Consider the following 13,979-nt stretch of genomic DNA (forward strand, 5'->3'; position numbering starts at 1 on the left):
GGGTGAGGGCCGTCTGGCCCAGGTCCGGGCGGTTGGGGTGAGGGCCGTCTGGCCCAGGTCCGGGCGGTTGGGGTGAGGGCCGTCTGGCCCAGGTCTGGGTGGTTGAGGTCAGAAGTCAGTGAACCTCTCTGGAACTGAAGTGAGCCCACTGGACACGTCTGGTCTGGATCCACAAGTCTGGACTCCTGACACCCTTGAACCTCATATCTGGGCAGGGGGAGAGCTGGGGGTGTGAATACCTTCCCTCTACTCTTGGCTCCCACCCACTTTCCTCTCAGTGGCTGTGAGGACCCCTACGGCAGGGGCCGGGAGCCTGACAATCCACAGTCACGGAGAGTCCTGTGATGCACCCCCCTGCACCTCCAGGGGCTCAGTGCATTTGTGAATTAACCGAGATGTGCAACTACCACCGGAAAGTTCTAGAAGCCCTGGATAGGGGTGGTAACTCATTATAATTTTTATCACTATAAAATCCCTTAGGAAATACCATCTTATAGCTTAAGATGCCTTGTCCACCTTAATGATATTTTAAACAGATCCTAGGGTTGGCCTTTGTCTGAGGTCTTCACTATGACCCACCATAAGTGTGGAAAGACTCTGGGAGGCTTAGGGTCAGCCGCCTCATACAACAGCTTGTGTACAGTTGGGAGCTGTTTCTTTGTGCAGGGATTTATGGCATCCGGTGCTTAGATGTATTGATTCTTGCGCTTGTTTTGTTTTTGATTTTTAAAGAATATGTGTTGCCATCTGTAGGTGCCTTCCTGCTAGCCAATCCCTCATTCCCGGGAAACAAGATTCCCTGGATTTGACACACAGAGGAGTTTTTGCCTCTAGGCTTTTGCCTGTTCTACAGGTTTCATGTCAGTGGGTTCATACAATATTAGTGTCTGACTTGTTTCACTCAACATCATGCGTTCAAGTTTCATTCGTGTTGTGGCATATGTATCAGAACTTCATTTCTCTTTGTGGCTGAGTAGCATTCCACTGTATGGACGTATCACATTTTGCTGATCCACCACCTGTTGATGGATGATGGGGTTGTCTCCACCTCTGGCTAAAATAGTGCTGCAGTGAACACTGGTGTTTAAGTATCTGTTTGCGTTCCTGCTTTCAATTCTTTTGGGTATATACCTAGGAGTGAAATTGCTGGGCCGTATGGTAATGCTATGTCTAACTTTTTGAAGAACCGTCACACCGTTTTCCACAACGGCCGCACCGTTTGACATTCCCACCAGCGATGGATGAGGACCCCAATTTCTCCACCCCACTTTCTGTTTTCTGTTCTTCTGATAATAAACATCCTAACAGTGTGAAGTGATATCCCACGCAGTTTTGATTTGCATTTCCACATGACTAATGATGTTGAGCATCTTTTCTTGTGCTTTTTGGCCATTTGTATATCTTCTTTGGAGAAATGTCTATCCAGGTCCTTTGTATTTTGCCCATTTTTTGATTGAGTTGTTTGTCTTTTTGTGGTTGAGTTGTTGGGCAATAGAATTTTGATTAGAACGTTGAATAATAACAGAAATGTCCCCTGTATACATTTTCATGATACCAGTTAAAGGAATGAAACTGTCTTACATAAAGAATGATGTTTAAGAAATAAAGAAACTCAAACTCTCAGCCCCTGCAATTGACTCTTGCCTTAAAAGAAAACAATTTTCTAATTAAGTCACGATGAGCACGAACTAATGTTGGCTCAGAGCTGCATCTCGATGGTTTCTTGGCTGTGACATGGACCACATGTGCTCACGGTCTCGCAGTCCGTCCCTCTGCAGCCTGAGGCCTCATGGTTCCATGATGGCCCACCGTCTCCCTCCAGCCGGTATCTGCAGAAATTTATCTGGGAAATCTCTGGTCCTCTGTGGCCTGCATATGTTTTTCCCATCTCATATTTTCACTCCTGCATTCCTTCTCTCAGCACTAGAAATGCCTGCTTCGTCCAGACCAGCCCACGAGGAAAACCACCCGCCGTGCAATCCCACGATGCTCATCAAATGGCAGCTCTTCACGTGGGCCCTTGGTGCCCAGCGCCCTCAACATGTTGGAGAAACCCACGTTCGAGGAACAAAGGGGTATCTAGTCTATAAACCAGCTATACGTACATGTCTGTCTATCTGCATTGCACACGCAGACGGGCTGTGCCTCAAACTTCCAGGCAGCCGTGATACTGCTGGGAATGAGGTGTGTACACCCACTGGCATCAGCCGTTCCATGGGTGCTGCGTTCGTCTGTGATCCAGCCAGACAAACGAGATACACAGTGTTGGCAAGGTGAAAGCCATTGTTATTATTCATAGAGAGCAAAGAGTAAACAATAACGATAGACCCCCACGGGGGAAATGCTTTCCCTTCCCCAAATTACCCACGTGCATTCTTATGTCAACGGGCAGGCGCACCGTGGTGCAGGTCAGATGCCGTGTTCACCTCACTGCTGCCCCCAGCTACCACTATGCTGTCTGGGGAGCCTGCAGGGCTCCTGAGACTTCTGCTCTGCTGCTGGGCTTTGCCAGGCCTCACTGCCCACTGGAAGACCCTGCACAGGATCTCCTGAGCCTCTGCCGCTGGGCAGCACTGCCCACTGGAAGACCATGGCTAGAAATGCCATATAAAAGTGATTCATGGCACCACACCAGCTATTCTGAAAACGTGGTGATTTGGCTTCTTTCTAAGCTCCGTGGTTACAAAGCTACACAGCAGAAACCCTGGCCAGGAGTCAGTGACCGTGGCTGCATCACAACCGACAAATCCTGGGAGGTGGAGACGATGCGAGCAGTCCACGTACGTGGTTTCTGCGGGGAGGGGCTTGAAGTCTTGATGGACATTCCAGCATGTCTTATGTAAACAACCACAATCATGATGATATTATTACAGCAGCGATACTTTTTAAAGCGTGCTCCATGTCGAGGACTGTGATTAAGTGCTGTAAATGTATCGTCTCAAGAATTCTCTGCGTTAGGCCTTACGATCCCCATTTTAGAAACGAGGAGACTGAACGGTGTAATGAACATGCAGTGCTATGTGGACACTGAACTTCCATTCGGTTAGTTTTGCTGCCAGCAGCCGCGGTCTTCCATTCTAGCCCTGTACTGCCAAGCGACGTCTTGTCACCTGTGGAAGTGAACTCAGTCCACTGCTCTTGGTAACAGTGGCGTCACCAGGGTGTGTCCCTCGGTGCCGTAACTCATGATGCCATCCCCCCCGTGGACCTTCTCCCATATCAGATCTGACAGAATCCTTCGTAATGTTTTTTGTATTAATGCTACTCGTAAATCTTAATTCCCATACATCACTCCTTCTTTAATTACTACTTCATTCTCAAAAAAGTTATTTATATAGGCTCCCAAATACGAATTACCACAATATTGTAGCTAAAACACCAAAAAATTTGATGAAATCAGCGACTATAAAAACACCAGCAGCAATGAAAACAACAGCGTGTGCTTGTACCGTGTGCAGACGATACCACATGATTCGAAGCGTCACTGTAATTGGGTAATAATGACGGCTCTGACCAGAGCGCTACAGAAGGTTCAAAAAATAAGTTAGCACACAGTTTTAGCCTTGTGGGTATACTGATACATGTAAGCTGGGCTTATGAAAAATGTTTTTTTGTTATAACTAACTACAGGGATTATTTTTATAAAAAATAATAAATTTCTGCTGAAACACTACACAAAAATTTTAGACAGTCACCCCGTCACCCCCTCTGACTGTGTCACCCAGTGTAGTCCGCACCCCCTCCACCCCTATACTGCTTGGTAAGCCTGAATGTACCTCTTAAGCACCAGAAGCCCCTGGGATGATGTGTATAAACATAGGGTTGGAAACAAAGCTCTGAGTGACTTTAGGTATACATCTCCCCTCCGGACACGGGAAAACAAGCTGTGAGGCCACAGCTGCTGAAGGCTTGTTCTTACAGGGCAGTGCTGAGGCTGTGCTCACCGGGGTCTCCCACAGCATGCCGAAGACATCAGCTTAGGCATCTCCTAATTTAACCGAAGTAGGGAGTCCCTGTGGCACTGATGGTTAAGTGCTTGGCTTCTAATGAAAAGGTTGGTGGTTCGAACCCACCTAGAGGTGCTTTGGAAGAAAGCCCACGTGATCTGCTTCTGAAAGGTCACAGCCACGAAAACTCTATGGAGCACAGTTCCACCCTGCACATGTGGGGTCACCACGAGTCAGAATCGACTCGACCCAATGGCATGTTCCCTACCTCTGACTTATACACTTCCGGGCCTGAGGAACACAGTTGTGTGACTTTTTAGAACATAGTACATGCTGTGCACCGTGCAAGGACTCTTGGGCTCATACGCTGCCTCCCGTGATATCTTATCCTCCAACGACATTACCCGCTAGATCTGTTATTACCCCATTTTACAGTTGAGGAAACCTAGGCTTCAGATGTAAAGCAATTGCGCAAGGCTGCTATGGACAGCATACCTGACTCCAGGTGGTCCAGGTGCCAAGGGTCAGTGGCGGCTGACATGGGGGAGATGGTCAGTGGGGAGGCACCGCAGTTGGACTCCACAAGCTGTCCCTGCACGTGGACCTGGGCCGATGCGTTCGTCTGCCGCAGGGCAGCCTTGAGGGGGGTGATGCGGTTGAATTGCACCCTGGAGAGGCAGCCGGTGAAGCCCGGGGTGTTGTACTTGTGGATCTCGGGGTCAATCTTCCCTGTTTCTACAAGAAAAAGGAAGAGAAATTAAAATCTTATCCAGCTAACTATATTATAGCTCTAAAGCATACTTGTGTCCAAGTCTTACTCCCAGGTTTCAGTTTAAGATGTTCTACAGGGTCAGAGAAAATGAGCAAAACCCTCCATAAGATGGACTGACACCGTGGCTGCAACAATGGACTCAACCATGCCAACGATCACGAAGATGGCGCAGGACTGGGCAATGTTTCGTTCCGTTGTACAAAAGGTAGCCATGAGTCGGAGCTGACTCCCGGCAACTAACACCAATTCTTTTAGATGAAATACTAATGACTTGGTAAGGCCTGGGGTTAGATACTTCATTGTCTAAAAGTCTCTGTGTTCCTGAGAATGTGGCAGAGTACAGTGAATCGAAATGTAGTTGTTAAAACAAAATACGTTCACAATTATCTTCCAGACCCTTGAGATATGAGTTGGAACTGACTTAACGGCATCTAACACCACCACTCACTTTTATGACAGACTTTTCTCTTTTCTGATGCCTCCTTGGCCTCTTGTGATGTTGTTGGGGGCCACTGTAGTGACCCTAAGTACAACAGCGGGAAACACTGCCCAGTCCTGCACCATCCTCGCTATCACTGTTATGCTTGAGCCCATTGTTGCAGCCACTGTGTCAATCCATCTTGTTGAGGGTCTTCCTCTCCTTCGCTGACCCTCTACTTTACCAAGCATGATGTCCTTCTCCAGGGACTAGTCCCTCCTGAAACATATCCAAAGTACATGACATGAAGTCTTGCCATACTTGCTTCTAAGGAGCTTTCTGGCTGTACTTGTTCCAAGATAGATTTATTTGTTCTTCTGGCAGTCCATGGTATATTCAGTATTCTTCCCCAACACCATATTTCAAAGGTGTCAATTCTTCTTTGGTCTTCTTTGTTCATTGTCCAGCTTTCCCATGCATATGAGGCTATTGAAAATATTGTGGCTAGGGTCAGGTGCACCTTGGTCCTCAAAGTGACATCTTTGCTTTCCAACACTTCAAAGAGGTCTTTTGCAACAGATTTGCCCAATGCAATACGTCTTTGGTTTCTTGACTGCTGCTTCCATGGGTGTTGACTGTGGATCCAAGTAAAATGAAATCCTTGACAACTTCAATCTTTTCTCCACTTATCATGATGTTGCTTATTGATCCAGTTGCGAGGACTTTTATTTTCTTTATGTTGAGGTGTAATCCATACTGAAGGCTGTAGTCTTTGATCTTGGTCAGTAAGTGCTTCAAGTCCTCTTCACTTTCAGCAGGCAAGGTTGTCTCATCTACATAACACTGGTTGTAACTGAGTATTCCTCCAATCCTGATGTCCCGTTCTTCCTCATACAGTGCAGCTTCTTGGAATATTTGCTCAGCATACAGATTGAATAAGGATGGTGAAAGAATACAACCCTGACACAACTTTCCTGATTTTAAATCACACAGTATCCTCTTGTTCTGTACGAAAGACCGCCTCTTGGTTTATGTACAGGCTCCACATGAGCACAATTAAGTGTTCTAGAATTCCCATTCTTCTCAATGTTATCCATAACTTGTTATGATCCACAGAGTCGAATGCCTTTGTATAGACAATAAAACACAGGTAAACATCTTTCTGGTATTCTCTGTTTTCAGCCAAGATCCATCTGACATCAGCAATGATATCCCTCGTTCCATGCCCTATTTTGAATCTGGCTTGAATTTCTGGCAGTTTCCAGTCAATATAATGCTGCAACCGTTTTTGAATTATCTTCAGCAAAATTTTACTTGTATGTGATATTAATGATCTTGTTCCATAACTTCCATATTCTGTTGGATCACCTTTCTTTGGAATGGGCACAAATATGGATATCTTCCAGTCAGTTGGCCAGGGAGCTGTCTTCCAAATTTCTTGACATAGATGAGTGGGCACTTCCAGCACTGCATCCATTTGTTGAAACATCTCCATTGGTATTCCCTCAATTCCTACAGCCTTGTTTTTCACTAATGTCTTCAGTGCAGTTTGGACTTCTTCCTTCAATACCATTGGCTCTTGATCATATGCTACCTCCTGAAATGGTTGAACATCAACCAAGTCTTTTTGCTATAGTGTGAATCTGTGTGTTCCTTCCATCTTCTTTTGATGCTTTCTGCGTTGTTTATTATTTTCCCTGTAGAATCCTCCAATATTGCAACCTGAGACTTGAATTTTTTCTTCAGTTCTTTCAGCTTGAGAAATGCTGAGCGTGTTCTTCCCTTTTGGTTTTCTAACTCCAGGTCTTTGCACATGTCATTATAATACTTTACTTTGTCTTCTCAAGCCACCCTTTGAAATTTTCTGTTCAGCTCTTTTACTTCATCGTTTCTTCCATTTGCTTTAGCTACTCTACATTTAAGAGAAAGTTTCAGAGTCTCTTCTGATATCCATTTTGGTCTTTTCTTTCTTTCCCATCTTTTTAATGACTTCGTGCTTTCTTCATGTATGATGTCGTTGATGTCATCCCACAACTCGTCTGGTCTTTGGTGATTTGTGTTCAATGCGTCAAATCTATTCCTGAACCATGGTCTCAGGGAACATCTAGCTCAAATGGCATAACATAGTTTATAAAGAAAATGTTCTATATTTTACTTTGGTGAGTAGCATCTGGGGTCTTAAAAGCTTGTCAGCGGCCATCTAAGATACTCCACTGGTCTCACCTGGTCAGGAGCAAGGGAGAATGAAGAAAACTAAAGATGCAATGGTAAGATTAGTCCAAAGGACTAATGGACCACAGCTACCATACCTTTCACCAGACTGAGTCCAGTACAACTAGATGGTGTCTGGCTACCACCATTGACTGCTCTGACAGGGATCAGAATAGAGGGTCCTGGATAGAGCTGCAGGAAAATGTGGGACAAAATTCTAACTCACAAAAAAAGATCAGACTTATTGGCCTGACAGAGACTGGAGAAACCCTGAGAGTATGGCCCCTGGACACCCTTTTAGCTCAGTATTGAAGTCACTCCTGAGGTTCACCCTTTGGCCAAAGATTAGGCAGGCCCATAAAACAAAATGAAACTAAAGGGGCACACCAGCCCATCGCCAAGGACTAGAAGGCAGGAGGGGACAGGAAAACTGGTAATAGGGAACCCAAGGTCAAGATGGGAGAGTGTTGACATGTCATGAGGTTGGTAACCAATGTCACAAAACAATATGTGTACTGTTTAAAGAGAAGCTAGTTCATTCCGTAAATATTCATCTAAAGTACAAAAAAAAGTCACACAGTACTTGACACAAAGTGGGTGCTCAATAAATATTAGTTGTATATATTTGCTATTTAACAACTTACATAGCATTCACCACCCACAAGGTATTATTCTAAATGTTTAAAGGTATCAACTCATTTAATACTGAAAACAACTCCATAATGTAGATACTAAAACTATGCTGTCCAGTATGGCAGCCACCAGTCCTATGTGGCCACCGAGCCCTTGAAACATGGCTGGTGTAACTAAAGCGCTGAATTTTTAAATTTGATTTAATTTTAATTAATTTCAACTTAAAAACCAATACTCAATTAAGTTACTAGAAAACTCTTAAGTACGTTTGGAACAACTCGTGTGTGAGAATCTACTTTTCAATGATAAGATCAAGTATTTCCAATAAAAATGTGGCTAATCTCAAGTGCCACCACCTACCTGTCAATTTGTCGTACTGCGGTGGCTTGCCTGTTGCTGTGATGCTGGAAGTTATGACACCAGTATTTCAAATACCAGCAGGGTCACCCATGGTGGACAGGTTTCCATGGAACTTCCAGACTAAGACAGACTGGAAAGAAAGGCCCAGTGATCTACTTCCAAAAATTAGCCAAAAAACCCCCTATGGATCACAATACAATATTGTCTGATACAGTGCTAGAGCGCCCTCTAGGTTGGAAGGCACTCAAAAATACACAGTGGCCGCAACAGTGGACTTGCACATGTGAATAGTCATGAAGATGGTACAGGACAGGGTAAAAAAAAAAATCTCTTCTTGAGATGGTCTCTAAATTCAGGTGGGATATACTCAAAGTCGTACTTTGGTTCTCATGGACTTGTTTTAATTTTCTTCAGCTTCAGCTTGAACTTACATATGAACAACTGATGGTCTGTTCTGCAGTCGACCCCTAGCTTTGTTCTGATAATATTGAGCTTTTCCACTGTCTCTTTCCACTGATGGAATCAGTTTGATTCCTGTGTATTCCATCTGGCAAGGGCCATGTATATAGTCGCCGTTTATATTGTTGAGAAAAGGTATTTCCAATGAATAGGTTGTTGGTCTTGCAAAATTCTATCACGCGATCTCAGGCATTGTTTCTATCACCAAGGCCATATTTTCCAACTACTGATCCTTCTTCTTTGTTTCCAACTTTTGCATTCCAATCACCAGTAATTATCAATGCATCTTGATTGCATGTTTGATCAATTTCAGACTGCAGAAGTTAGTAAAAATATTCAGTTTCTTCATCTTCGGCCTTAGTGGTTGGTGTGTAAATTTGAATAATAGTTCTATTAACTGTTCTTCCTTGTAGGCATATGGATATTATCCTATCACTGACAGTGTTGTACTTCAGGATAGATCTTGAAATGTTCTTTTTGATAATGAATGCAATGCCGTTCCTCTTTAATTTGTCATTCCTGGCATAGTAGACCATATAATTGTGATTCAAAATGGCCAGTACCAGTCCATTTCAGCTCACTAATGCCTAGGATATCTATCTTCAAGTGTTCCATTTCATTTTTGACAACTTCCAACTTTCCTAGATTCATACTTTGTACATTCCACATTCCGATTATTAATTGATGTTTGCAGCTGTCTCTCATGCCACATCAGCAAATGAAGGTCCTGAAAGCTTGATTCCATCCACGTCATTAAGGTTGACTCTACTTTGAGGAGGCAGCTCTTTCCCAGTTGTATTCTGAGTGCCTTCCAACCTGAGAGGCTCATCTTCTGGCACTGTATCAGACAACGTTCCACCGCTCTTCATAATGTTTTCACTGGCCAATTTTTTTACAGGTAGATCGGCAGGTGAAACCTGTCCACCATGGGTGACCCTGCTTCTATTTGAAATACCGGGGGCCTAGCTTCCAGCATCACAGCAACATGCAAGTCACCACAGTACAACAAACTGACAGACGAGTTGAATGATCCTCCTGCTCGGCCTCCTGCTAAATTATGACTCAGTCTCTTACCTCTTTCTATTTTCTTCTTCAGAATTCTTTATTTAAAGAAAGAAATGGGAGTTCCTGTTACCCATAATTGGGCACTTCCTTTCTTCAGAGCGCAAACCCCTTGGAATTCTGAGTTGTATAGTATCTGATGGAAGTTTTGGAAGTTAGGAATCTTTCCCAACTCCTTCACAAACGTACCTATCCTTTTTGAGTTACTCCATCCTGTAAGCGAGGCATCTTCCTAAACACTCAAACCAGGAGAGTTCCAGGAAAGCCCAAATGCCCTCTGTCAACTAGTACAAATGCACACCGCTATATACCAGCTGAACAGTGCTCCTTATCCCACACCTACTGAATCAGAAATTCTGGGGCAGGGCCCAGTGATCTGCGTTTTAACCTGTGCTCCCAGTGATCCTGGTCCTGTCGGAGAACCCCAATCCAGACAGACAGTGGCCATGCAGAGCTACAGACACAGGAGAGGGGCAGCACCCTCCGAGCCTGTGCCAACCTGTGCTCTGCGCCAGGGGATGATGCTCCCAGGATGACCAGCTTCTAAATATAAGGACAAGAGTGTCAGAGACCCCCCACACCTCAACGGTGGAAAACAAATGTTTGGAAAATAGAAGCCTATCTGTTTCTTTAAAAAATTAAGTTCAGAGCAGGTGATGTCACTTGTGAAGGCGTGAACACGGGTGAAGCTGCCTTTTATAAAAATTGACTCCCTATTAATTAACAGCTAAGGAGCCCTGGTGGCGTAACAGCTAAGCACTCAGCTGCTAACCGAAAGGTTGGCGATTCGAGTCCACCCAGTGGCTCCAAGGGAGAGAAACCTAGTGATCTGCTCCTGTAAAGACGACAACTTAGAAAACCCTGTGGGCAGTTCTGTTCTGTCACCCGGTGGCTATGAGTCCGAACAGACTCAGTGGGAACTAACAACAATGATAATATTCGACTGCATGTGTGTGTCAGGGCAGAAGAAAGGACGCACCGATGAGTCATCACAGGGAAGCATCCTCTGAGAGCGCCCTGCGATCCTAGCATAGGATTTCTCGTCAGCCGAGGAGCAGGCGGGGTGTTACGCCCAGGTGTATCTTAGACCAGCTCATCTGGGTTTCAGTGAGCGGTTCTCTGTGTTTTCCCTGCAGGGAATCCAGTCTGTGACGTCGAATCCCCTGCCCACGTACAACCCAGCGGCCGGGGTGCACTTGAGGGTCCCTCCCTGCCCCTCTCCTGCCTGCTTCTCCTGCAGCCCCTGCCCTGGCTCCTTCTTGGGCTCTTGAGCACCGATGTCCTTGTTTGGGCCCATCCAAGTCCCTTCCCTGCAAACCACTCAGCACCCGGCTCCCTCCCTCCAGCAGGCTGGGAAGGGAGCCTCCCTCCCTGCTGCTGTCCCAAATTTCCACCTGCCTGCTCTGTGGTGGCAGTGCCAGGACAAGCTCAGCACCCCAGCTCTGCGCACCCCTCACTCCGATAGGGAGCCCCTCTTGGCCATTGCACAAGCCATGGGCTGGGGGCCCTGCTGTCCGGGACCCCCCAAACCCATTCCACGTCCAGTCCCCAAGTGTGCCAACTGTCCATGACCAGGAGGGCAGACACGCACACAGGGCCCTCGAGCAGTTGTCCCAGCCGGGGACAATCGCAGCTACAAGTCTGTACAAGCAGCAAACTCTGAGTAATGGCATAGTCAACCCTCCTGCATCCTCAGATGTGCCTGGTGCTTGGCACGGACGTCCACCCCCTCTCAGAAGAACCCTGTGGAGGGGGCAGCACCGCTCCATCTGAGGGAGGTGGAAACTGAGGCTCATGCTTGAGATCCCCCGGCTAGCTTGTGAGGCCAGGCGCTGACCCCGAGCCTCCTCGCCACCGCGACTTCCTGGGCTGGCTAGCTCTGTGGGTAAGTCGTGTCCCCTAACAGGGTGCGCTGAAGTCCTAACTCCGGCACCTGTGAAGGTGACCTTGTTTGGAAATAGTGTTGTTGCAGATGTTATCAGCTACCATGAGGTCATGCTGGAGCAGGGTCCTAATCCTTTATGAGTGGTGTCCTTACAAAAGGGCAGAGAGACAGACAGACACGAGGAATGATGCCGTGTGACCACACAGGCAGAGACTGGGTGGTGCAGCCACAAGCCAAGGAACACCTGAGGCCACGCTGGAGAGATGAGAAGGGTCCGACCGTAGAGACGAGGGGGAGAGCACGGCCCTGCCCACACCTTGACTGTAAACGTTTGGCCTCCAGAACCCAGCGTGTGCTACACTGTTACAGCACGCCCAGGAAACCACCACAGAAGCAAGTCACCTAGTGGTGAAATGATCAGTCTGTGGTGGTTCAAACCCACCCACTGGCACTGTGGAAGAAAGGCCTGGTGATCTGCTTCCATAAACATTACAACCAAGAAAACTCTATGGAGCAGTTCTATTCTGTCACAGGGGGTCGCTATGAGTTGGAATCGAATCCACAGCAACTTTTTTTTTTTTAAACTGGTAAACCAGGGAAGCACTTTATTTATTTATTTAGTTTATTGTGCTTCAGATGAAGGTTTACAGAGCAAATTAGTTTCTCATTGAACTATTAGTACACATACTGTTTTGTGACATTGGTTGCCACCCCCACAACATGTCAACACTCTCCCTTCTCGACCTGGGGTTCCCTGTTACCAGCTTTCCTGTCCCCTCCTGCCTTCTAGTCCTTGTCCTGGGCCGGTGTGCCCCTTTAGTCTCGTTTTGTTTTATGGGGCTGTCTAATCTTTGGATGAAGGGTGAACCTCAGGAGTGATTTTGTAACTGAGCTATGTGGGGGTCTGGGGGCCATACTCTTGGGGTTTCTCCAGTCTCTGTGAGGCCAGTAAGTCTGATCTTTTTTTGTGAGTTAGAATTTTGTTCTACATTTTTCTCCAGCTCTGTCCGGGACCCTTTGTTGTGATCCTGGTCAGAGCAGTCAGTGGTGGTAGCCGGGCACCATCTCTCTGTACTGGCCTCAGTCTGGTGGAGGCCGTGGTAGCTGTGGACAATTAGTCCTTTGGGAAACCTAATTATTTTGCAGGCGTCTGAAGAATGCTTCAGGAGGGGGAACCCTGGAACTGGGTGGAGGTCAGGGGTCATTACTTTTGGGGGGGGTGGCCCTGATGGGGAAGGGCTTAGGGTGGTCTGGGAACAGCACATTTGATGTCTGCATTTCCAAGGGACATTCAGGTTTAATCCGCACTGGGGGCTGTGTTGGGAGGATAATCCAGGGGCAGTGTGGGGGTTGTCTGAGCAGTGCGCCCCACTAAGACTGGTTCTCCTCTTTGCCGCAGCGCTGGGCAGGCTATGTGGTGCCTGTTCTTGGCCAGGATCTCTTCTCCTCCTTCCTCCCTCTGTCCGGGCAGGATCTGCGATGACTGGGTTTGACCTTCCCTTCTCCCTTCCCTGAGCAGGGGTCTCTACAGCTTAGAGACGCTTCCCTGCCCCACAGAAGGCCAACAGTTCAAAGCTGCGCCTCCTGAGGGCTTCCAGCTCCCCAAAGAGCTGTCCTCCCCTCCTGCCCCATCCGCCCTCAGTTGGCCCTGGGTCGGGGAGTGAGGGCAGATGGTCAGAGGGGAGCCAGGAAGGTGGCTCCGGCAATTTTGGCGGTGGAGGGGGGGTCTCATTCTGCTTCTCTGGAGGAGCAAAACCAGTGAAGCGTATATACAAATATAGAGGGAGATTTACTTCAAGGAAAGGGCTCACACGATTGTGGGGCCTGGCAAGTCCCACATCTGTGGGTCAGGCGGCAAGCCGGGGACTTCTGCTGGCTTACACCCCAAGAAGCAGGGGTCAGGCAATGAGAAGCGTGAAGGGTCCAGACAGACAAGGAGCTTTGCCAGAACATCCATTCATAACCTGAGGCAGGCCACACCCGCAGGAAACTCCCCTTTCAGCTGACCGGCTGCTCCCATGAGCTCACAAAATGCCGGGGGATTACACAGTGCCTGCCCAATCGCCGGGACCCACAGCCGAGCCAGGTGGACACGGAACGCGTTAACTACCACAGAGGACACAGACGTGCAGGGCCGTGGGGTCTGGGGCTGCTGGCCGGGCAGGGCCGTGGGGGCTGGGGCTGCTGGCCGGGCAGGGCCGTGGGGGCTGGGGCTGCTGGCCGGGCAGGGCC

General features: G+C 47.4%; 1 protein-coding gene across 1 annotated transcript in view; it reads right to left on the reverse strand.

The window, feature by feature from the left end:
- The window catches only part of CNTNAP2 (contactin associated protein 2), a 1,280,693-nt gene that overhangs the window by 20,420 nt on the left and 1,246,294 nt on the right, over positions 1 to 13,979 (reverse strand). The window contains exon 21 of the mRNA XM_023736915.1: positions 4,443 to 4,682. Within this exon, the coding sequence (XP_023592683.1) occupies positions 4,443 to 4,682 (240 nt within the window). The remainder of the gene's footprint in view (positions 1 to 4,442; positions 4,683 to 13,979) is intronic.

Source organism: Trichechus manatus, unplaced genomic scaffold, assembly GCF_000243295.1.
Source record: "Trichechus manatus latirostris isolate Lorelei unplaced genomic scaffold, TriManLat1.0 scaffold00093, whole genome shotgun sequence".
Taxonomy (NCBI): Eukaryota; Metazoa; Chordata; class Mammalia; order Sirenia; family Trichechidae; genus Trichechus; species Trichechus manatus.